The following is a 23,213-nucleotide window of genomic DNA, read 5'->3' as shown; positions in this document are numbered from 1 at the left end:
GAAGGAAATGGTGGTGATTAGCAAGCTCTCATACAATAACTGCTCTAGGATAGTCACAGGAAAAGAGCCAGAAAACCAGTTGCTTGCTGTTTATGCGTGTAACCTTGCACAAGAAAGGCTCTGTGAGGGAAAGTCAAAGAACTTGAAGGGAAATTATATACTGGCTTAGCTTTAGAAGCATTAGACAGCTTTCTTCTTTATCAAAGAGTGGTAATCAACTTTCTTCTTTGTGACAGAAGTAGCTGTAAAATAGTTCTTTTCTCTCTCATCCTGCCTTTTTTTCTTCTGTCTTTCTTTAAAGTTTGTTTTCCTTGTACATACACACCTGCTCCATCATGTGAGTCGGTGGAATCTGTCATGAAATAACCACTTAAAAACTCCACAAAGCTTTTGTTGCCACACACAAAGCTGCACTTTCTTATTGTTTTAACATTTACCTACAATTCTGGGTTTGTTTAGAAAGAGTTTGTACACATAAGATACAGGATAAAGAAAAAAAAATATATGGCAAAAAATACAATCCTGAGAGATTGTTAATTCTTGCAAATTTAGGAGTAAAAAAAGTGTTTTGGGAAATTATATGAAGGAGTAAGAGACAAGGTACAGCTCATATCCTTGGGACCAAGAACTAGCCTATAGATTTCTCCAAATAGACTATGTATTCTTTAAAGATACTGTCTGTGTCAGGTTAAGAAAACCAAATGCATTACTTGATTTCAAAGAGCGGAATTTGTTGAGAAATCTCTCAGACCTCTTCTGAGAGCTATTTAGGTGTCTAACTCTTATTGAATTCTCAGTTCAATGAAATCAATGTGAGTTAGGCACCTGAAGGGCTTTGCAAATCAGACTACTTTTACACAGGGGAGCGAGGGGTTGGCACTGTGAGTTTGGTACCTCCCTTTCAACTTTGTTCCTAGTAGGTTGAGGTGGGAGCATAAGTGTTGAACCCTGCTCCTGCCTTTGGAGCTTTAGGGAGAGTAAATGTGTGTTAAACAGTTGTTTTCATGTTACTTTTTGGTTTTCATACAAATAAACTGGTGTAGTTGGGCATGCTGGATGAGTCCCTGTGCCTGACCTCCCATAGAAGAGAGGGTATGTGGTCTCTTTTATGCTTAACATGGGAACAAGACTCTAATTAAAATCAGCTACCAAGATGCATCTTAATTTAAGTCCAAATTGCTGTAAGGAACTTATTCTTTTCTGGTGGAAATGAGTTCTGTTGTAAAAAAGTGACTGCATCAAACTAACTGCACTATGAAGATGAAAATGTTTCATCTTCAGCCTGTGCTCAGCACTCAGTACTTCATTGATTTTTAGTGTATCAAATGCTTACAACAAAAGTGTAAGGTCACAGGCACAAAATAATCTGTATGAATTATGAATCTTTACCATTTCCTTTTTATTAGTAGTAGGGAGACTGTTTGACTCAATTACTCTTGCAACCAAGTAAAGAGCAAGTAAGTTATGCATTGATGTATGATGTGACATAGCTGCTTCTTGGTATGGGTCAAATGGCCTATTATCATCCTGAATATTAACTCCTTTAACAGTCCGTAATGCTTCCATACCCCTTCTATCACCGCCAGTGCTATCTTTGATAACCAGAATGTCAAGATGAATTCTTTAAAACATTAAGTCCTGTGTGTAAATACATTTAAAATAATTGAAGCAGATGTAGTAGGTAGCCTTTTTCCTGCCTTGTAAGGTCACGTGAAGGGCATAATGAAAGATAAGCATACAACATAGCCTTCAGCAAGGAAGAACCCAGCAAAACTCAGGTCTTCATTTTCCACAATCCTATGAGCTCTCAGGGAAAAGTACAAGATGATCTCTTCTGTAATCCTCCACAGGGACACATGTTTATTTTGCTTATGTAACCTTTTAGTTTTCCTTTCCGTTGCATCTTTCCCTGCAAGGAGAGGATGTTTTGCAGAAGTTGAACCTGAAAAACTCCTACATTTAATTTCCTGTGTCTCTTAAAAAGAGTGAAATGTTTGGGTTGACATCTTGGCTTTCAAAGCAAGCAGTGAGGTTTCACCTGTTGACTGGAAAGAGAAATGTGTCAGCCTTTGTATTTGTTTTTCTTTCATAATAACCATGGGGGTTCCTTCTCTCTGATAATTGGGGGAAATGGGAATTTACAGTCACACTAAGAGGGGTGTCTGCTTTAAAATATCTCTGCACACAGGTATTTCTGCAGAAATGTAACCTGTATATAAATTTCCAGTGTATTATGGTGATTGACAGTCTTCCATCCATACTCATTTCAGTTGTTGAGCAGTGCTGTCTCATGCCACTCCCTATCCCTTTAATATCTCCTCTGAATTTTGACCATGCAGAAGGTCAGTTTTGCTGTTATTTACACTCACATGTGCTCCTTTATCTTAGCGTAACAGCAGACAGAGGGGTCAGCTGGGTCTCATGCTGTAAACTAGAAATAAAAATTACTTACATCCATCGATCTGACATATAGGAGAGTAAAACAGTGGCCTTAAAATTGGTGTTAGTTGCTTCATCTTCTGGAAGAGGTGGGCAGGGTAACACTGTTTTGCATCTGTCCTCTGTTGCAGGCTGCAGTTGACAGCAGTTGATTCTAGCGTAGTGGAAAAGGGTTTCCCAAAGATTCATCACTCAGTCTGCCTTTTCTTCTGGCTAAGGTGGTAATGAAAAAGGTGTTTCTGGGATACTTTCAATCACATCCATCTGCGCATTCACAGTTTATCATCCCTCTTCCAGTACTGGGCCATGTGCTGAGCAAACAGAGAGAACTCCTGCTATGGTCCTTACAGCAAGTACAGAAACAGCTGCCAAGACCCTGACACCAATACAGGTCAAGATTTTTGCTGCTATGGTTTAATCCCAGCCAGCAACTAAGTACCACACAGATGCTTACTCACTCTTCCCCCAGTGGGATGGGGAGGAGAATCAGGAAAAAAACACGAAGTTGTGGGCCGAGATAAGAACAGATTGGTAAGTAAAGCAAACCAAAGAATTCATTCCCCACTTGCCATGGGCAGGTGGGTGTTCAGCCATCCCCAGGATAACAGGGCTCCGGCACGGGTAACAGGGATCTGGGAAGCCAAAAGCCATCACTCTGAATGTCCCCTCTTCCTCCTCCTTCCCCAGCTTTATATGCTGAGTGTGACCCGTGGGGTCTGGGGTATCCCTGGGATCAGTTGGGGTCAGCTGTCCTGGCTGTGTCCCGTCCCAACTGCTTGTGCCCCTCAGTCTCCTCACTCATGGGATGGATGAGGAGCAGAAAAGGCCTGGGCTCTGTGTGAGCCCTGCTCAGCAGCAGCACATCCCTGTGCTGTCAGCACTGTTTCCAGCACAAATCCAAACCACAGCCCCAGAGTAGCTCCTGTGAAGAAAACGAACTCTATCCCAGCCAAAACCAGCACATTTGGTCATGATCATGTACGAAGCCTATATCAGAGCTGGGAGTGAAACACGGGTCTCTGACTTTCAGCAGCCCACAGTATGGCTCTTGTTCTTTGCTCAACCCTCCTGATTTCATAGACACCACTCCCCTTACTCCTCTCCCCTTCCTGGCATCATTCTGATTTTGATTATGAAACAGTCTGTTATTTCTTTTTAACTGTTCTGGTGGTCTCTAAGTTTTTCATTCTTAGCGAGCCAAAAGTTTCCTGCCTTTGTTTCTGTTCGAGCTGTCTGAAAAATATGTGTGGATGAATTGTTAGATGGCACAGCCCTGCCAGATTTATTATTAAGGGTACTTGACTTGGTCTTTTTAATCTGTTCAGAGTTTCTTTTATATTTAGTCTCTCTGGGACAGGCAATGTCTTCAATTTCTCACGTCCTCAATGGAAGGAATTAATCAGTCTCAGATTCTGTATATCCACCAAATAGAGACAAAGGACAGAAGCTTCGCAAGGTGAGATGAAGACAAATTGTGTGGAATACAGCATAATTACCCATGGATAATATTCTTCAGAGTTTAGTGCTGTTCCACTGGGAAGGGTATTCTCTGTTCTTGTAGGTTTATAGAGATACTCATTGGTATAATCTCTGTTAGGTCCTAGGAGTTAATGATTGTAGCCTGAGTTGATGAAGCTGGACATTCACTTTACCTTTTTAATTTGCTTCCAACAATTGTTGTGTATCCTGCAGTACTTGCTCTTAAGCACTGGGAATAATCAGGCTAATGATCCTGCTGTTTGCTTTGGGCTTCTGCAGCACATTGGAAGGTTTTGTCCCACTAGCAATGCTAAAGTTGCTGCTCTAACTGCAAGAAGGTACCTGTCTACTTCCTTCGATATGCTGCTTCTTGGAAAGGAAGAGGAGTAATGATGCATGACTTTCTCACCCTTGTACAGCCTCACTGTGCTGCTGCTTCATGCCTCCCTCACCTGCTTCCTTCATCTTTTTGTCTGGAGCTGCTTGAGATTTGTTTCATGTCTGTCTTCCTCTGTTGCTTTCCCTCTGAGAGGACAGTAAAAGAATAATGGGAGTGTTAGAGAAATAAAAGGAAAACTGTGAGCAGAGTCTAGGGGAAAGGAGAGTTTGTAAAAGGGAGAGAGGAGATGTAGTGGGACACAGCATGAACAGAATCTGAGTTTCTTTTCGGCTTAAATCGTTTAAACCCATGATGTTTGCTGCAACTCTAATCTCATTCAAGTACTTCAGTGATTTGGACAAACTATGTGAGTTTCTGTAAGAAGATTCTTTCTCTCTTTTGTTGTAAGTTATTATTTGGAGAGTCCTAATGAGCCATGATTGTGCTTTAGGCTAATAGCTATCCAAGTAATTCAAAATTGTGGGGAACAATTATTTGAGTGCATTATTGCTTTATCTTTATTACTGCCAAAATCTGAAGGGTACTATCACTGTAAACTGACTGTAATAAGTTGTGTCTGGTTTTCTTTTAATTAGGGAAATGTTACCTCCTGAAACACTGCTTAATGCCAATTAAGAAACATTGTCAGATATGTCTGATGTAGCACTGTTGGGATTCCTTCTATCTGATAAAGGGAGGGAAAGAACCCAATTAAGTATGTTCTTGATGGTTTTATCTCTTCCACACTTCTTCATTTATTAAGTGACCGGAGTGATCCAAATGCCACGGTGACTGTTGAGGGTTACTCTGGGGCAACTGTTCCCTATCTCTCAATAATTCTTCCTGTTCAAAAGAGTGTTGGGGTTTTTAAGTCTGAGTGCTCAGTTAAGGAAAGTTGTGGGGAACACTGGAGTTTCTACATCAGTCCTAATGACTGCCTTCAAAGCCCCAGAAAGTGATGAAGCAACCATCACACGGGTTGGCTTCTGATGATGAGTGAAAAATACAAATGTTAGTTGTCTTTGGAGTGTACTTGGCATGGCTGGGGGGAATTTTTCAATGTTAGATGTGACGCTTGTAGTTGATGAACTCTTGGGTTGTAAGTAGGAGGTAGGAAGCAGGGCTTCTGGAGCTAAATACAGCAACTTCAACAGCTTAAAATGAGATGTTTGACCGTAGCAGAGTAGTTTAGAAACACCAGGCCTTGTAACACATAGCAGTGGCTTGTGTAATAGCCAGTGAAAATACTTAAAGCATATGTAAACAAACAAACTGGTATGCCATTGTCATTATTTTTGCATGCAATTTGAAAGGCAAATTATTATTTCTGTAGTAATTTCCTCTCTTCTATGCAGCTTTCATTCCTGGCTGTCAGTAACTGGTTCATTAGGAGCTAATATTAAATTCGCTAGTGTATACAAGGAATGGGCCCCTGAGCCACTGATTAAAAAGCAAGGTAGAGAAGGCCAAAGCATTTGATTGGAAGCATGAGAGCTGTTAATCCTTTTGTTTTCCTCTAGTCAACAAATTGTTGTTAAAATGAAAGAGGGAAAAGGGCTATTCTATTCTGGAACACAAAATATTTGTGAAGATATCCTTTAGCTCCTACCATCTTGGCCCAGTGAATGCAGAGTAATTCACCAGGAGAGGACAGTTGTGGCAAGTGCTTCGAGTATTGCAGAGTGTAAATACGATGGATTGAAAAGGAGGAAATGACAGATAAAACACACTTGTGACCATATGCTTTACTCAAAGCAACTTTTGTTATTGCCAGTCTAGTTTTAGGAAGCATTTAACATCTCTTGAAATGTTTTTGCAGACAACTGGCAGACACAAAAAAACGGTGAGGTGGTTTTTACTTCTTGATTTAGCCTCTAATGACATTGTATTCTTGTTGCACATTTTGTGGCACAGAAAGGATTGAAGCACCTTCCTGAGAGTTCAGTTCCACTGGTTACTCCAGAACAAGCCACCCAGCAGCCTTTGAGCAGTATCTTTGATAAATAGCTCATGTGGCAAAATACTCCTGCAAGGCCAAGGCTTGCCCCCTCCTGTTTCAATTGCAGCATGCTCCATCCTTGACCGTTTCAGGCCTTGTGCACTGTGTCTCTTCTACATGGTGATAAACTTGGGATGAGGATGAGCTTTCTTATCGGTGTAGTTTCTGGCAGAATGGTGTCAGCCATAGCTAGGCCTTTAAACATTAACTCCATACAAATGTTAAATACTGATGTATTAGCCTGAGGGATTAAACAAAAGCATGTCCAGGGAAAGAAAGAGAACCTGCTCTTGAGATTTTTAACAAGGGACCCCGTAGGAAACAAAGGGAGCACTGACAGGGCATCCTTAAAACAATGACTGTTATATATAAGCTACTCAAACGATGTGTTGGGCAAAATATGAGCCTTGGGCATGTCAGGAAGATCCACTGAACAGTTCATCTCTGCAGACTCTTTTCCTTAAGAAAAAAAAACCACAGAGAAAGAACATATAAATATATAATAGCTATAAATCACTGGGTTATTCAATTATTCATATCCATACAAAACCCTTGCATTTATTTTAAGAGAGGGAAAACCAAAGGGGATTCTTTCTCCTAGTTGTTTTTTGGTATAAGCACTAGAAGACCTGTGGTAAATGATCTTTGTTTTGTGTTCTTTTGCAGAATTTGTAATGTTCTGTTTTTTCCAAGTGCCTTACGAAGTCAGATAACTGGCAATATTTTTTTAAACAATAGCTTCAACCTTCCTGCAAATGGCACAGAATAATGGTGGGAAACAACTTTTGCTTTCCAAATCACGTCTTCTTGGTGGACAGAAATGTTTTTTATAACCTTGAGGTTCTCCCATCCTTCTGTGGCTACCTCAGATCAGCGTCAAGGGCAAGGATTATTCAGTGAATAAGGGCAAATAAAAATAAGAGAGGAATTTGGAGCCTGTTAGCATTCATGCTGAAAAATTGAGATTAATTAGATAAATGATTCAGTATGAGTTATTTGCTTAGATCCTTGTAATGGGACAAAATTTCCTGCTGATGCAGTTTCATTGACCTCAGGGAAGGTGAGTCACTGCGCAAGAGAACTTGGCCTTTTATTTCTTTGTAATATAGTATTGGCTCTGATTTAGCACCCATTTTTTTCCCCATTAATCCTAAATTAAATGCCTGGCAGCAACGATTACACGGCAATGGATGGTTTGCCAAGTTCAAAAGTGTGTACAGCCACCAGCTGTCTTAGTGCCGAGCTGACCCCTGTGCTCTCGGATGTATGCAGCTTTCAGAAGTGATACCATCTCTGCAGAGAGGAATCTGCTGCTAAACCTGAAGAATTGCTTTCTTCAGGCTCCCCACAATGTTTGTTAATCACATGGTATTCTCCAGCTGATGTTTCCTTGTTTCTGTGAGAGAGCCTCTGTCCTTGTGCTGTTGCAGCAGTCAGGTAATGTTTGCATAGACGTACAGTGTGTGCTGTGCTCTGGAGACAAGTACCTGCATTGTGAGGGGAAGCCAGGACTTAGTATGAACACAGAGCAGGCTGGCACCTATTCTGTGTGTCTTTGCTTTTGCATAAGCAGGATCTTTAATGCTATTTAATGTAGCTTTCGATTTATGAATTATGTAACTGTACATTTCACACACTCTGGTTACAGTATCTGAATTTTAATGAGCCCTTTCTAACTGCTGCTACAGGTTTTGGTGCTGCATCAAATACCTCCAGCTCCTCCTTCTACAAGTAGCATCAGTCTTCATCCAAATCTGGGACGCATGTTTTCCCTTCTCCATTTCACTCCTCTCAAAGAATGTTTAACAGTCTTTGTTAAGAGAATACAATGCTAAAATATCTTTGGTTTTGAAGTGGCCTTTTTAAGAGTTCTTTCTCTGGCTTCCTTGGGAAGTAGCCTTTCCCTTTAGCATCCCTTGAATATATATATATGCCTACTTACAGCTTTATATATTTACTTTTGAGTAATCAATTCTCAACATGAGCTGCATCTTTGGATTGTTTTTAACAGGCACTAAGGAGGCTGATTCAGAAATTTTTGAGGTCAAGTGGACTCTTTCAGTTGATCCCTATGAACTATGAGTAAGATTGATAGCAGTGGGAGTACGCCAAGTAACTCCCTGTGCACACTCCTGTCGGTCTGAATGCTAATCCTCTTTGAATGTGGTTGAACCCTGTCAAGATTCCTTCGAGAAATTACTATAATAGCCTTTGCAGCTTGGGAGAAATAACTCAGAATTTGTAATTAAGTAGTTACTCTGAGAAACCTGCTAGTTCAAACCTTTATGTACGACTCTTCCATGATGCTGTGAAGCTGTCTCCAGTTGGTACTTAGCTTGAGTATCAAACTTTTATTCACAGCTTGGTGAAAATAGCCTAGAGACTGAAAATTGGCATTTTCTTCATTTTGTATGGTACTTTTTTATGTCATTGTCGTACATAAACTCTGTAGAAAATGCTCTCTGAACAGGGACTGACTGCATCATTGAATCTCACAGGATTTAACTCTGAGAATATTGAGGAGGAGTTTAAATTTTGAAGATAAGTGAGCAGCAAGGCAGTCACTAGCTAGGTATGCACACTTAATCCTGCACAGCTTAAATCTTCAGACAGAGCATCAAACAGTTTCTTGAAATACAAAAATAAAGTATTGGTAGCACTTTGATGGTTCTGAGCCCATTCTTCAAGACCTGCTTGATCCTGCCGATGACTGTTGCATAAATGTGAGGAATCGTATTTTCTTTCAGGTTGAAATGAGGAGTTGTCACATACACAGACAGCCTAGTAGATCCTGTGTATTTTCTTCTCTTTTTCTATGTTGATACAACCAAAAAGCCAAGTAATTCCAGTATTTACTTCTATTGACTTCCATCGCTGATTCTGCCTCAGAGTGCAGAACATGTTGTTTAATTAGGACAGTGAAGGACTTCTAGACTGCCCCTGTAATCATTACTAAAATTTTCAAAGCTGTTTCCTCTGAAGTGCTTTGAAGCCTGATTCTTGACACTGAAGTTAAATATGATGGAATTAGTTTTGTAGATGGCCTCGTCATAAAAAGCAAGATAACATCAGCTCTATGAAGAGTATTCCAGTTAGTGTGTTAATTTTAATTATATAGAAATAAAAGATCTGTTTTACCCTGATAAGTTAGTGCTTTAGATTTTCTTGGATGTTCTCCAGAGCAGGTGGAAGGTTAGCTAATTTTAACACGTGAATAGAGAAGGGAATATTATTAATATCCTCCTCCCCAAACAAAGCTACTTAACAGTGCTTGGAAGAGAAAATGATAGGCTGCAAACAAACGGTACCATTCACACCTCGACTTTACATGGGTCTTTGAATACAAAATGGTAACTACTTCTTCTAGTATTCCCATAGCAACAAGAATGCAGTAACACAGATGTGAAGTGCTATATCAGTGACATTCTGATATCTTTTACTGTGGATTGACTTTCTCTTCCTCTCTGCTGCCACTGAGTATCTTCCCTACTGTTCAAAGGTTCTCTAGCTCAAAGCTACTGCAGGATAGTCACCCATCTCTGTGTCTCTGTTTTCTGAAGCTGCTTCACCGTGATGTGGTGTCTGCAGCCTCCCTAGTCCAACAAGCTATTGTTTCCAGGCCTGAGAGGAGCTCGGATGGTGTGGTGTGTAAGTAGCTGCAGGCTGAGGATGAGTGTCCTGCTGCCATAGACATGAGGCACTTTCTTTTCCTGATGACAAGTGTGCCGAAGTCCCCAGTTAAACTGATAAGGGTGGAAGCTAAGAAATCTTTACTCCCAGACATTGTCTAAAATCAGCTTGCACCTTAAAGTGTGTTGTGTTCACTTGAGTGAATGAATGCATGCCAAGTATCTTGATCCTTGTGTTTCTTTTCCAACTGGAGATATTCTCTGATCTCATGGAGGCTTTGTTAGCTTTGCAATACCAATTCCTTGCCAAAACAGCAGCTGTTGGTGTACAACTTTTTGTTTTCTTGTTTGTGCTTGCAGTTATTTCGTGTTTGATCGTATTTCAGTCTAAGTTTTTGTCAATGTGGGTTATTTTTTTACTAAAGACACATTGAAAGCACTGCTATTTAGGGTACTTATGGAAAGATGTGAGCTGAAATGGAAAGTTTCACTCCTGAAATGCCACTATTTTTATATTTATTTTTCTGCGGTGCAGACCACAGAGACATTTACAGGTTGAATATGAGATACAGATATTTTGTCGTGGAATTACCAACACCAGTAAAATCAGAATGTTTTGTTTCAATTTCTATTGAACTATGATTTATCACTGTGTAAAAAACCAAAGTGTTTTGGCCACTTGATAAACTGATAATGAAGTATTGTCGACACTACCGAAATTAGAGTCCAGGGAATTTTTCTCCAAAAAGACTAAGAAAAGGATTTCTTTTGGACAGATCAGAATGTTAATTTAAAGAAATTAAAAATGCCTTTGGGTCCTGTGAATTCATAACCCATCTGACTTTCTTATCCAGCCTGACCCTTGACACTGATGGTACCATATACTTTTATGTTCCACAGATGGATAATGCGTTGTGTCAATTTTGCATCCTTCTGATAGTGTTGAACATATCCTTGATCTTATGTTATGAAAGAGACTGAATGATAGACCTTGATTTATCTTTACTGTACCTTTTATCTTATTGTCTTCTTTATTTTCATGTCGTCTGTACCTTTGCTTTTGCTCCTCTGATCTAAGAAGTCCCAACATCTTCAATCTTTACTGATATGGAAGAATCAGCATGACTCTATAATCATTTTTATTGTCCACCTTTGAAACTTTTGTAATTCTGCCACATCCTTTTGGAAGTGATGTGACCTGAATTGAATAGGACACCTCATCCTTTTTCATCCTTTTCTTCTCCTCTTTGAAATACATTTTGAACTTAATGTTTCTCCTTTCTTTAGTTGCAAGAAAAAAGATGCATTCAGCTGGGTAGAGACAGTATCTGTTTTGAATGGGCAGATTTATTTTTCCTTGCAAAGACTTTGGGCATGTCACTTGAAATCAAGTGGAAGACAGTGCCAGTAGCTTGCAAGTATTGTACCAAATGTGAAAGTACAAGTTCCTCTTGAATAATGTATTATTTATTATGCATTAAGCTATTAATAGACTGAAGAGTCTAAGATTGCCTAAGACGAAAGTCAGGAATTTGGTTGGAAGGGGAAATGCTGTTGTGAAGGAGTTTGTTTGAAAAAAAGGAAAAACTTTAAAAATATGTTTTCTTTGACCCACATTTTTGAGGATCCTGTTCTTGTTTTGAAATGGATTTCAATTAATTTGGGGAATGAAGGAGGAGTGTTCATAATTTCTCTAATCTTTTATATTTCTCTTTAAAGCCTAAATGTCCTTACTGCTTATTGCAAATGGATGAAAGAAGATGGAAAAAATACTGCTTCAGATTCTTAGAGAACAAAAATCAGAATTCTGTCCTTTCCTCTGTGTTTTATGTTTGGAATTAGCCATGATTGACCACTGATGTGGCTTTTTCCAAAGCAAGAACTTCCACCGCTTCAGTTAGAAAATTGAGTCACCTGCAGAACGGAAACCTTGTAGAACTGGACAATCTGTGTCCTGCAAGATCACTCTTGTAAAATGTACCTGATTTTGCTGTGTTTATAGATATTTGCTCACCCTTCATGTTGAAGTGTGTTTTTTGAATGCTGGTTGTCTGTACTTCATGTGGAGATTTATTCTGTCACTGAAGTAGAGAAAAATGAAGAGCAGATAGCTAGAACAAAACTTGTTGAAGTCTTACTAATACCAGTGATACTGAGCCTGCCAGCCTGCAATGGCTCCTTGTTCAGTAGGGAGAATTTGTCAAAATGAGACTGAGAAAGGGTATGAGGACACAGCCAAACTTAGGTGACTGATCATTAGGGAGTATCAAAAAATCCCATATACTTATCCTTTGCTTTATCTAGTCAAGTTTGAGAATGCTACAAAGCTGCTCAAATTTTCCTGTGAGAAGGACAAGTGACACAGTACAGAAAATACCTATCCTCCCCATCTCATCTGTTTTATTTGGGTGCACTTGTTTCTAAATGGAAATTTAAACCTTTAAATTTCCTCCCCCATTAAGAGCTTTTAAATGTAAAGAATTGTGTATCTTTTTGGCTTGCTTGTTTTTTACATTTCCAGTAACTGGGTCCAGCAGAATGACTGATGCAGTCAGTGTATAGTATCTGATGGCGCTATGGGACATGTTAACTGAGGAACTAGTCTGCACCATTGACTAACCTAATTCTGGGAGCTTTAACTGGTCTGAAAGGACAGGAATGGAACTGTGAAAACTGTCTTGACACTTGGTCATTTCTTTTTGATGATAATGGGGTTAACATCCTTGACTGCCATCGTGAATTAGAAATTTTCATTCATTGGCTTTTGGTCCACAGGGCTATTAAATGGAATCATCACATGCAAATGAAGCCTCAGTAAAGTCTCTTGAAGTTTCTTTCCTAGTAAAATAATGGCACGGATGTATAAATGGAAAGGTGGATCACTAGAAGGCAGCAAAACCAAGAATGGGAAATAGCATGAGTGATAAAAGCAGTGGTCATGGTAGGTAAACAATCTGCTTTCAGTAATCGTATCATCCAGGTAACAAACTGAACGTCCCTAGAATGTTTGAATATGTAAGTATCCGATGTCATTCCCATATAGAGTTACCTGCTGTAGAAGCCACCCCAGATAGTCTCTAGCAAACAAGAGGACAACTGAACCAAAGGTGTAGAACCTCCTGCTGTTTGGGCACATTGTAGCTTGCAAGTGGTTTTCTCAGAAGTCTTAACTGTGTCATGGAAAGCAGCTGGAAGAATTTGCACTGCCTTTGGGAGTTGGCCTTTGAAGCACCTGAGCTTCCTTCAGTCTGATGATGTCTGACTTAAAACACTGACACATGCACATATACAATAATGTTTATTGAAAAAGACCTTTAAGATCATTGAGTCAAACTGTTAACTCAGCACTGCCATATCCACCACTAAACCATGTTCTTAAGCACCACATCTACATGTCTTGAAGACCTCCAGGGTTGGTGACTCCACCACCTCCCTGGGCAGCCTTCCAGTGCTAGTACCCCAGTTATCTTCTAGTTCCAGTCCTGTTTTATGTTTCTTGGTTGCTGTCATACTTGCAGTGGAAAAACAAGGTAAAATAAAATAGCAGCTTCTATTGACCAAGAAGTTCAAATGTTTCACTCAGCTCTTACATGTTGCTTTCTAGGTACCTCTTAAATTGCCTGAATTAAATAATTCAGTCTGTCTTGCACAGGAATTGTGGCTTTTTTCCTTGAGGCAGGTGTGTGTGTGTTTGTGAGAGACAGTTTATTAACATGTCATGTTGTAGAAACTAATCCTATTACCACTGTTCCCTGTAGTAAACAAGCTCCGGGCATGTGGTGCTCACATCACTGCAGGGCTTCTTCCAGCACAAAGGCAGCTTCCATTCTCAGTGGCCTGTAGGCAATCTCTCACCTCTACTTCTGCCTCTAGGGTACTTTTCAACATTTTGAGCTTAATGTTGCAATTGGGTAAATGTTAATGAGCACAATAAAGATTGCTCTTGTATGCTGATTAGGATGTCTTTTTATCCCTAGCCAAAGTAAGATTACATATCCCTGTCAGAGTGGTTAAACCCAGTGAACTCGACTGATCATTTCAATGTGTCACTTCGTACTGTACAACATTTTAGTATGCTAAAGTTGATGTAGATGACTGTAGAAACATGATGAGTAGGGCTGCATGAATCTTTCATAATGAAGCATGAAATAGGATGGAATTCTTCTGGACTCCAATCTTGCAGGCACTGATTTAATGGAACTATATCCCCTAGTAAAAGAAAATTGAAGCCCATAATAAGCACTGAAGCTGACTCAAAATTTGTTGTCAAAGTGTTTTTGAATTACTAAGAAAAGAAAAGAAAAAAATGATGTGGCCAATATATATATATGTGTGTGTATATATTCAGAAATAGTCATCTTTCCAAGAGGAACGTTTCCGTATATTTGGGCTTTTATGATTTAAAGGGTTTTTTTTTTGGTGTGTTTTGCTGGAGTTATCACAGGAGGGATGAAAAACGAAGGCAATTGATAAGCACCAAAACAAATAGGTCCTCAAATCCCAACTTACTAATCAATCAGTGGAAGATGTGGGCAGATACCATATGCCTGAAATGGTGGGATTGAAGGTGAAATACTTTGAACATCATCTCTGGAGTTTAAAGGAAACGGAGGAAATCTGAAGATCACTCAGAGGCTTTGGAAGGGCTAAGGAAACTTCAGAGCATTAAACAGAGAGAACAGAAAAAGTTCTGCATGATCTGAGAATGCCTTATAAAATAAGGGATTGTATAGTGCAGGTAATGAGTACTGCTGCTTGAGTTCTGCAGATCTGGGAATAACAGCAAAGTTAATGCTGGCTGAAGAGGAGTCGGGGTTAATGGAGGCAGTCTGAAAAACATGGAGGTCTCTGTTCTCCCAAGCACACTGCCAGTTATCAACTTCAAGAAAGATGCCTTAAGACTCAGAAGGAGGAGAGGGGTTACTTGGATAAACAGGGCAGAGAGAAGACTTACTATTGAGCTGTTGTCTTTGCAGCAAAATGAAGCCTGTCAGATTTAATTGCCATCGGTAATACTGAGGAGAGTTCACATCTGGAAGTGAGAGAAATACGTGTTTTGGGGGAAAGGGCAGAGTTTCTGTAAGAATAACAGGCTGTAGCTTGGTTATGCACACTAAAAGAAAATATGTCATTACTTAGGTGGGAGGATCTGGAGGAATTTTCTACCAGAAGCAGTGAAAGTAGAAAACAATGAGTTGTAAGGCTGAGCTTAGTTAGATAATGAAAAATATCAGCTAGTGTGTTTATAGGTAGCAGTGGTGAGGTTCCATTTTTAAGCTGTACTTGTTGATACTTTTGATCCTTCATCAGATCAAAAATGCATTTGACAGACAACTGGAGAATTTCAGCCTTCTCAATTCTGTCTGACACCTTAACTCCAGTTTTGGCTGCCTGCCCTTTCCCCAGGTTGAGAGGGCTGTTGTGGAGGGCAAGGAGGCAGAGGAGAGACTGAAGTGGAGCAAAAACCTGTGACTAGCAATAAATTTTGCCAACCAAAAATGAAAGTTTGTTCCCCTCAGTGGTTAGTTTTTAACAAAAAAAAAACCCCAAACCAGATTCTGGTAACAAATCCTTAGTTTCCCAACTTCTTGTTTTCAGCCTAATTGGAGTGAAAAGTTGATCCCTAGGATTCCCACAAAAGGAAACTTGAAAAGGTATTTTATTTTAACCCTTCGAAAGAATGATATGGAAGTTATTTGGGTGAAAAACAACTGATGAGAAGGACACTGAAGTCTCCTTAATAGCATGAGTATTCTTGAAATTTGTATTGATAGTTCAAGAATTTTAAACAGGAAAAGACACATTTCAGTGTTTGGAAGTAATCTGTGGAAAGTTTACTGCTCTGAAAGACCACATTTTATATCGAAGCAGCATTTTTTTGAGTAGAAAAGTCTGAATGTCAAGCAAGACAGCATCTGAACTGTGTGCTAGACTGTATCTTTAAGTAAAAAAATGAAAATAATAATTGTGAGTGTCTTGCCTCACAGAGTGGCACCAACTTTCAGTGCATGCTTCTCTGAGTCCCCATGGAGAGAATGGGTGCTAGCAGCATGGTAAAGGACGTGGATGTATTTTTATTTCACCTTCCTTTCCATGACTTTCCTGTCCTGGCTGAAATATGACCTCTGCTACTGATACAATAGACAAATTTAAGGCAGCAAAATGTTCTATTTATTTTTTTCCTGCTTATATATCTGTCCTGTTAATAAATAGTGCTTCTCTTGACAGGGGTTTTATCAACATCTATAAACTGCTCAGTCTGGTTTTTAAAAAATGACAAAAGTCTTTTTGTCTTGTTTTTGCTGACCTTCCTCCTAGAACTGACGTGACTGATGACATAATAAGTAATAGAGAGAGATTGTGTAGTAATATTTAATAGAGATAGATAGATTTATTACTGAAACATGTAAAATGCTCTCACAACTGTCAGCTGTAATTACTACCTCTGTCTAAAAGGTACGTGCACATTTGTGTATTTATGGAATTCAGTTTAGAAAGTGAAGATTATCAAAGTTAAGCACTTAAATAGCCTGTGTTTTTCAGAATTAACTATTACGATTGCAAGGTTTTCAAAAACAAAGCATGTTTCGTTGCATGAGGAATTTAGCTTTTAACCCCAATCCTGTTTCATCACATAGGTGTCTCTTCCTGCAGCCTTTAAGGTTAGCGCTGCTTTTGGAGATGAAAGAAGTTTTAAAGGAGAAACAGCAGAGCTGAGTATTGTTGGAGCAAAGCCCATGATCAGCAGAGCTCATGTTGACACTGGTCTGTGACTCTGTGGGTTGGTTTTCAGCTGGGGTTTTCATGCCTCTCCACATCAAACCTTGCTTGTGCCTTGTTTTCAGGTTTTGGACTTCAAACTGCAGCTGTACAGGCTGTTTGACATGTTTTGGAGGTAAACTTGGCAGATTCACATTATGAATCCTCAAACGAGAAGGGAGCTCACGAAATGTGTGAAACAGGAAAGGCCTAAACCAGACATTATTGCAATTCACAATGGAAATACATTTTTTTCCCAGTGGCTGATAAAGTTAGTTTTGTTTATTTTTATTTGATGTTCAAGTGACAGATTTTATCAGCCTACAGATTCTCTTCAAATATTTCCATTCCTACAGGCAAATACTAAAAGCAAAGCTTCCTGAGCTTTCTGTCACTTCTGCTTTCTGTCAACATATACACAATCCAAAAATTGTATCCAGTTATTAAAGGAGTGAGAAGAGTGTGCTGGAAGCATGGCTATCCCCACCCAGAGGGCAGAGATCTTATGAAAAAGTATGTATCTTCACATAACAGTGGTGTTTGTTTATTTTTCTTTCTCTTGAAATCCCACCACAGCATTACAAAGTTAATTCAGTTGCTCTTGCTTATAATACTTCATGGGAGGATATCGTAAGGCTAAAGAAATGGCTTTTGTGCTTTTTAAAGATCAATTCAGTCTTAAAATAGGAATTATATTTCAGGGAAAAGAAGAATTGTATTCAGGGACTGAGAAGATTCCTCCTTTCTTATCAGTAATCAAAAGTCTTCTCAAACCAAATTGGAGCTGGTGCCCAGTTAGGTTTTCAGTGCCATCAGCTCATGACGTTCATTCCTTGGCTGCCCTACATACTAGGGTAGTGAGCACTATTGCTGCTTCATTCTGTCTTCTCTTTTCTGCTCAAAGATAGGAAAGTTTTAATATACATAGGCTGACAGCATTTATTATAACAAGCATATCCCCTGGACTGTGTAGGTGTGAGGCAAGCTGTGCAGTGCTTGGAATTACAGCTGTTGAGGTGCTCTCACTCACAAGCATTGCTTGGGGGTTCCCTTGCACAGGCATTGCTGGGGGTTCCCTCGCACAAGCATTGCTGGGGGTTCCCTCGCACAGGCGCTGCTGGGGGTTCCCTCGCACAAGCATTGCTGGGGGTTCCCTCGCACAGGCGCTGCTGGGGGTTCCCTCGCACAAGCATTGCTGGGGGTTCCCTCGCACAGGCGCTGCTGGGGGTTCCCTCGCACAGGCGCTGCTTGGGGGTTCCCTCGCACAGGCGCTGCTGGGGGTTCCCTCGCACAAGCATTGCTGGGGGTTCCCTCGCACAGGCACTGCTGGGGGTTCCCTCGCACAGGCGCTGCTGGGGGTTCCCTCGCACAGGCATTGCTGGGGGTTCCCTCGCACAAGCATTGCTGGGGGTTCCCTCGCACAGGCGCTGCTGGGGGTTCCCTCGCACAGGCGTTGCTTGGGGGTTCCCTCGCACAAGCATTGCTTGGGGATTCCCTCGCACAGGCGCTGCTGGGGGTTCCCTCGCCCAGGCGCTGCTGGGGGTTCCCTCGCACAGGCGCTGCTGGGGGTTCCCTCGCACAGGCGCTGCTGGGGGTTCCCTCGCACAGGCGTTGCTTGGGGGTTCCCTCGCACAGGCGCTGCTGGGGGTTCCCTCGCACAGGCACTGCTGGGGGTTCCCTCGCACAGGCGTTGCTTGGGGGTTCCCTCGCACAGGCGCTGCTGGGGGTTCCCTCGCCCAGGCGCTGCTGGGGGTTCCCTCGCACAGGCGCTGCTGGGGGTTCCCTCGCACAGGCGTTGCTTGGGGGTTCCCTCGCCCAGGCGTTGCTGGGGGTTCCCTCGCCCAGGCGCTGCTGGGGGTTCCCTCGCACAGGCGCTGCTGGGGATTCACAAGAGATTGTATTTTATTTCTAAAACAAGGCCTTCAGAAGTGGGAATGACTTGGGCATGTTTCCTGGTTTCCACAGGTTGATAGACCTTGAGTTTTACTTTTAAGTGAGTCCTAAACACAAGCTCAGTGCAGTTTTGCCTTTATAAAATTCCCTAATCCTCTATCTTAGCCTTTCCCTTTTGCAGCCCAGGCGTGCTGCAGCACTTGTGCACCTTGAAGTTCCCATAGTTTCATGTTTTCTCAGGAAATCTTTGCCCAGTGCTGGAATATGTTTATAGTGTGAACAAGCAGACCTGATGAATGCTGTCTGAATAAAGGGCTGGTCTGGAAGGACATGAACTTAAAGGCATGTATTATTCATATACGTCACCAATATCTCTCTTGAGACATTGGTAATTCCCAAATAAAGAAGCAAGTTATCTTCATGAGTCATACCTCATCTCAGGTGAATTGGTGGGAATTAGAGGAGGAAAATCCCACCCTTCTTGCACTTGCCACCCAGGGCCAAGGCAGCTTACGTCCTGCAGCTCAGCTGGAGTGTTTGCAGAATTGCTGCCTGCATGTATTAATGGGGTAACTATGCAGTTGTGACACTTGTGTGACTTTATTGTCTGTGTGTTATATGGAAATGATACAATGATTATAAAATCATCCTACAGTATAGCAGTGTGCCTGTAAAATCCAGTGTCTTTCGTGCACTATGGATAGGTACATGCACTCTGTAAAAGGACTGACTCTTCCCAGAAGGCTGGTGAAGTTTGTTTAATTTTATCTGCTACCCTATGCTGTGAAAAATTTAACCAATTCCCTCAATTCAAGCTTTAATGGTTTCTTCTAACTACTGGCCATCTGTTATAGTGCAGAAAGATTTCCTACAGGGATGCCTGCATTAACACATTTTTGCTAATGCTGTCATACCAACTCAGTGTTTTCCTGTCATCTTTCTCTTGTGATAAAAGATTGCTGAATTGACAGCTGTCATATATGTGATTGGGTAGTGATTGGGAAGATCCACCGGTGGACTGAAGCTGAATTCTTTCACTTGGTCATTGCATCTGGAGAAGGCAGGAGCAGATAAAAGGGATTCTTTGGTGTTTTAAAATGAACTGTAGAATTTAATCTAACTTATGTTAGATTAAACCTTAACATATAGCAAGATTCTTTACTGTAAAAGGTTAAAGAGAAACACTTTAATGCACAATTCTACCAGACGTGGCCATGCCTAATTTTGCAGACATGGAATTTCACTTATTTCAGTAGGACATCACTTATGCATAAAACTCAATCTTTTTACAGAAGTTTTCAAGATGAATTTTATATGAAAGCTGGCAATTACTTAGGTCAGGAAATGGCAAATATTAAGATTTTCTGGTGGTTTTACTAAAAACAAGCTACTGCTCTTTGGAGCCTAGTGACTGTTTGGAGACTTCCAGAAGTAAATCTGGAAAGGGGAAAAAAACAGTCTGAGATGAAAAGTCCAAAGTCTTTAACAGTGGCAGCAGTCCTATACCTAGAAGAGACTCTCCAGTGTGGGTACTACTTTGTATATTACACTTAAAGGGCAAAGAAGATGAATAGGTACAGATGTTCTGAGGGAAGATTTTATTTCAGGCTTGGTGAAGTTTGGAGCTTAGCACCTTTGTGGTTCGGTGCTTGCAGACAGCAGCATGGCTGGTGTGGTGGTTTAACCCTGTCTGGGGCCCAGGTGCCCACCAAAGCTGTTCTGTCACTGCTCCTAAACTGGACAAAGGAGAGCAAAAAATAATGACAGGCTTGTGAGTTAAGGGCAAGAAGATCACTCAGCGAGAGCCATCATGTGCAAAACAGACTCAGCTTGGGAAGAGTTGGTTTTAACTTATTAACAATCAAAACTGAGTAGGAAAATGAGAAATGAGAACTGAATCTTAAAAGACTTCCTCCCACCCCTCTCCTGTTCCTGGGCTTTCACCTCCTCCCCCACAGTGTGCTAGGACAGGGAATGGGAGTTACAGTCAGTTCATCACAAATGGTCTTTGCTACTGCTGCTTCTCGGGAGGAGGACTCCTCACACCCTGCTACGGTGTGCGGTCCCTCCCATGGGAGACAGTCCTCCATGAACTTCTCCAATACGGGTCCTTCCCACAGGCTACAGCTTTTCACAAACTGCTCCAATGTGGGTCTCATCCATGGGGGAAACAGTCCTTCAGGAATGAACTGCTCCAGCAATGAACTGCTCCAGCAATGGGTCCCCCACAGGGTCACAAGCCCTGACAGCAAACTCGGTCGGACGTGGACTCCGCTCCATGGGTTCATAGGTCCTGCCAGGAGCTGGCTCCAGCGTGGTCTTCCCAGCGTGTGTGGGGTCACAGCCTGCCTCAGGCACCTACCAGCATGGGGTCCTGCCAGGGCTGCAGGTGGATCTCTGCTCCCCTGTGGCCTCCATGGCTGCAGGGGAAGGACCTCACCATGGACTGTGGGGTACCACTGTGGGAGATCACAGAGTGCACTCCTCTCCAGCTCCTTGATACCCTGTGAGATGCTGGGGCTTCGTCCAAGCCCACCCAAGGAACACAAAAAAAGCAGCACAGGGCCACACACTTTGTGTCTGCCATCAGCTTGTCAGTGAAAAGAGCAGATCTGTGTTTTTAGATAGCATGGATGGGCTCAGATATATCCGGCAGCCACTCTCAGACAGAGTCCTGCCACGCTTCTGGGGGTCAAATCAGACCCCAAGTGGGCAATTTGGTATTTTGCAATGGTGCATTTTTGTGGATGGTCAAATACACTTTGGAGAAGAAAAAGCTTGTGGAGAGTCACATTTTACTCAAGTTTTATAATTGAGTTATTACGGAAGTGTGTAAAAAATGGGGTTTAGAATAGAAGTGCTGACACTAGAACAGCATGAACACAGCTGTTATAATATAGTAAATTTGTAAGAAATTGTATAGTTAACAAAGTAGGTCAATAGCTTCGGAGGAAAAACCATTTCAGATGGTGTGCTACTCTTAGGAGATCTTGATGTTTTTTTCAGCAGGAGAAAAGAAATGTTTTCGCTTTTGTGCTAATTTCTGTCATCTAGATCTTTAAAAATCTTTATGCTAGAAGGTGGAGCTGGCCTCCTACTGTGAATAAATACAAAACTAGCACGTACAGGTGCAGCATAGTGGAGCACAGACCAGAGAACATAAGGCTGACCATACAATGCCAGATCACAGTTGCCCAATATTCCACTCGGGACAGTGACCAGTAATGATTGCACATGAAAAAGAGTGAGAAAGCAGATAGCATTTGTGGCAGTTTTCCTAGAGCATTCTCCTAGACACAAGAAACCATGCATTAGAGACTTCCCAAACCGAAGAGTTGCTTCTGTATGTAACTGTCCTTATGGCATCTCTTCTTCCATGAATTTGTCCAGTCTCTTTTTGAACTTTTTTAGACTTCCAGTGCACTCCCATGGTGCAATCCCAGAGCTTAGGAAGGAACATGAGACTGACTTTTCTAATTCCTTCTGTGCCTGCCTGGGTGATGTGTCTGTGCTCCTCCTGGACAGCCTGTCCCTACCCTGACCTTGCTGGTTTTTTGCTTTCCGTCTCAGTCTAGAGTTCTCTGTTCAGCCATGCTGACTTCTGTGCTTTAGGATGGACTGTGCTTGTGCTGCATAGAGGTAATCCCCAGATAGCTCTTGTGCTCCTAGTTGCCCTTTCAGAGCAATGCCTGATAAGATCCTGCCTGATGAGTTTTCTGAAAACACTCTTAATGTATTTAGTGTTATATGTCATTTAGGCCTCTAAAGTGCTAGTAGTTTGGGCTTTGACTGGCAAGCATATTGCTTAATGGCATAGTTCCCATGAGAAAGAAATCTTGAGTGCTGAAGTGCTAAGAAAATTGGGACCAATGGTCACATTTTCAAGGAACTCTAACTCCAGAACTCCACATCATCCCTTCTCAGAAGTGGTCAGTTTTCTGAGGAGGCAAAATTAAACCTTTTTTTTGAGGAGTCAAACTGTTTGGTAAGGGGTCAGATACTCAGTATTGAAAATACTTGTGATAGTGCCACTTAATTGCTCTGTCGAGCCCAGGATCTTGTTTTCAGCACAAGTAACTCCTCTACCCTAAATTTTGTTCTGGAGTTTTCAGTGGTATTGATAACCAGCTTCACAGGCTAATCCAAATGATTTGAGACTCTTTAAGCAGATTCGTGTCTTTTTCTAAAATTTGCCTCTTAAATGCATTTAGTGACATCTGATATTTCAGGACAGAGGAAATAACCATGTTTGTCATCTTTATGTACTATGGCTTGAGTATGTCTTGTTATTTGTGAACAGTTTCCTCCTTGAACAAATTTATCTCCATTTTGTAAAACCCTCCTGCTGCAGGATTTCCAGTTTTTGTTTGTGTTGGCTGTCCCTTCGCTACTTTCTTTCTTACACAGTTATTTTTTTTCAACAAACTGTAAGCATTCTACTCTTGCCATGAGCTACCAAAGCTCTGTTTATAATATTTCTACTATTTCTTGGATGACACTACAATCTGAGAGATGACTATTTCCCTGAAATATATCTGTTCTTTTCAAAAGCTAATGCCAGTGTTTGTGGGTGGGGTTTTTTCTTTTCATTTGGCAATAAACATATGGGTTTCTTGCACAGAAATGGACCCAGACA

General features: G+C 41.2%; 1 protein-coding gene across 10 annotated transcripts in view; it reads left to right on the top strand.

Annotated features, from left to right (window-relative positions):
• Positions 1-23,213, top strand: part of IL1RAPL2 (interleukin 1 receptor accessory protein like 2) — a 390,373-nt gene that overhangs the window by 117,709 nt on the left and 249,451 nt on the right. Inside the window, exon 1 of one of the 10 annotated variants that reach the window (XM_062006932.1) lies at positions 12,820-12,866. The exons of the other annotated variants lie outside the window; for them this stretch is intronic. Within the exon in view, the coding sequence (XP_061862916.1) occupies positions 12,830-12,866 (37 nt within the window). The 5' untranslated portion in view covers positions 12,820-12,829. Of the gene's footprint in view, positions 1-12,819; positions 12,867-23,213 lie in introns of those variants that run through there. 10 annotated transcript variants of the gene reach the window in all.

The sequence above is a fragment of the Colius striatus genome, chromosome 13, assembly GCF_028858725.1.
Source record: "Colius striatus isolate bColStr4 chromosome 13, bColStr4.1.hap1, whole genome shotgun sequence".
NCBI lineage: Eukaryota > Metazoa > Chordata > Aves > Coliiformes > Coliidae > Colius > Colius striatus.
Note: the sequence above shows the minus strand (reverse complement) of the source record. Positions and strands in the feature narration are given on the sequence as shown.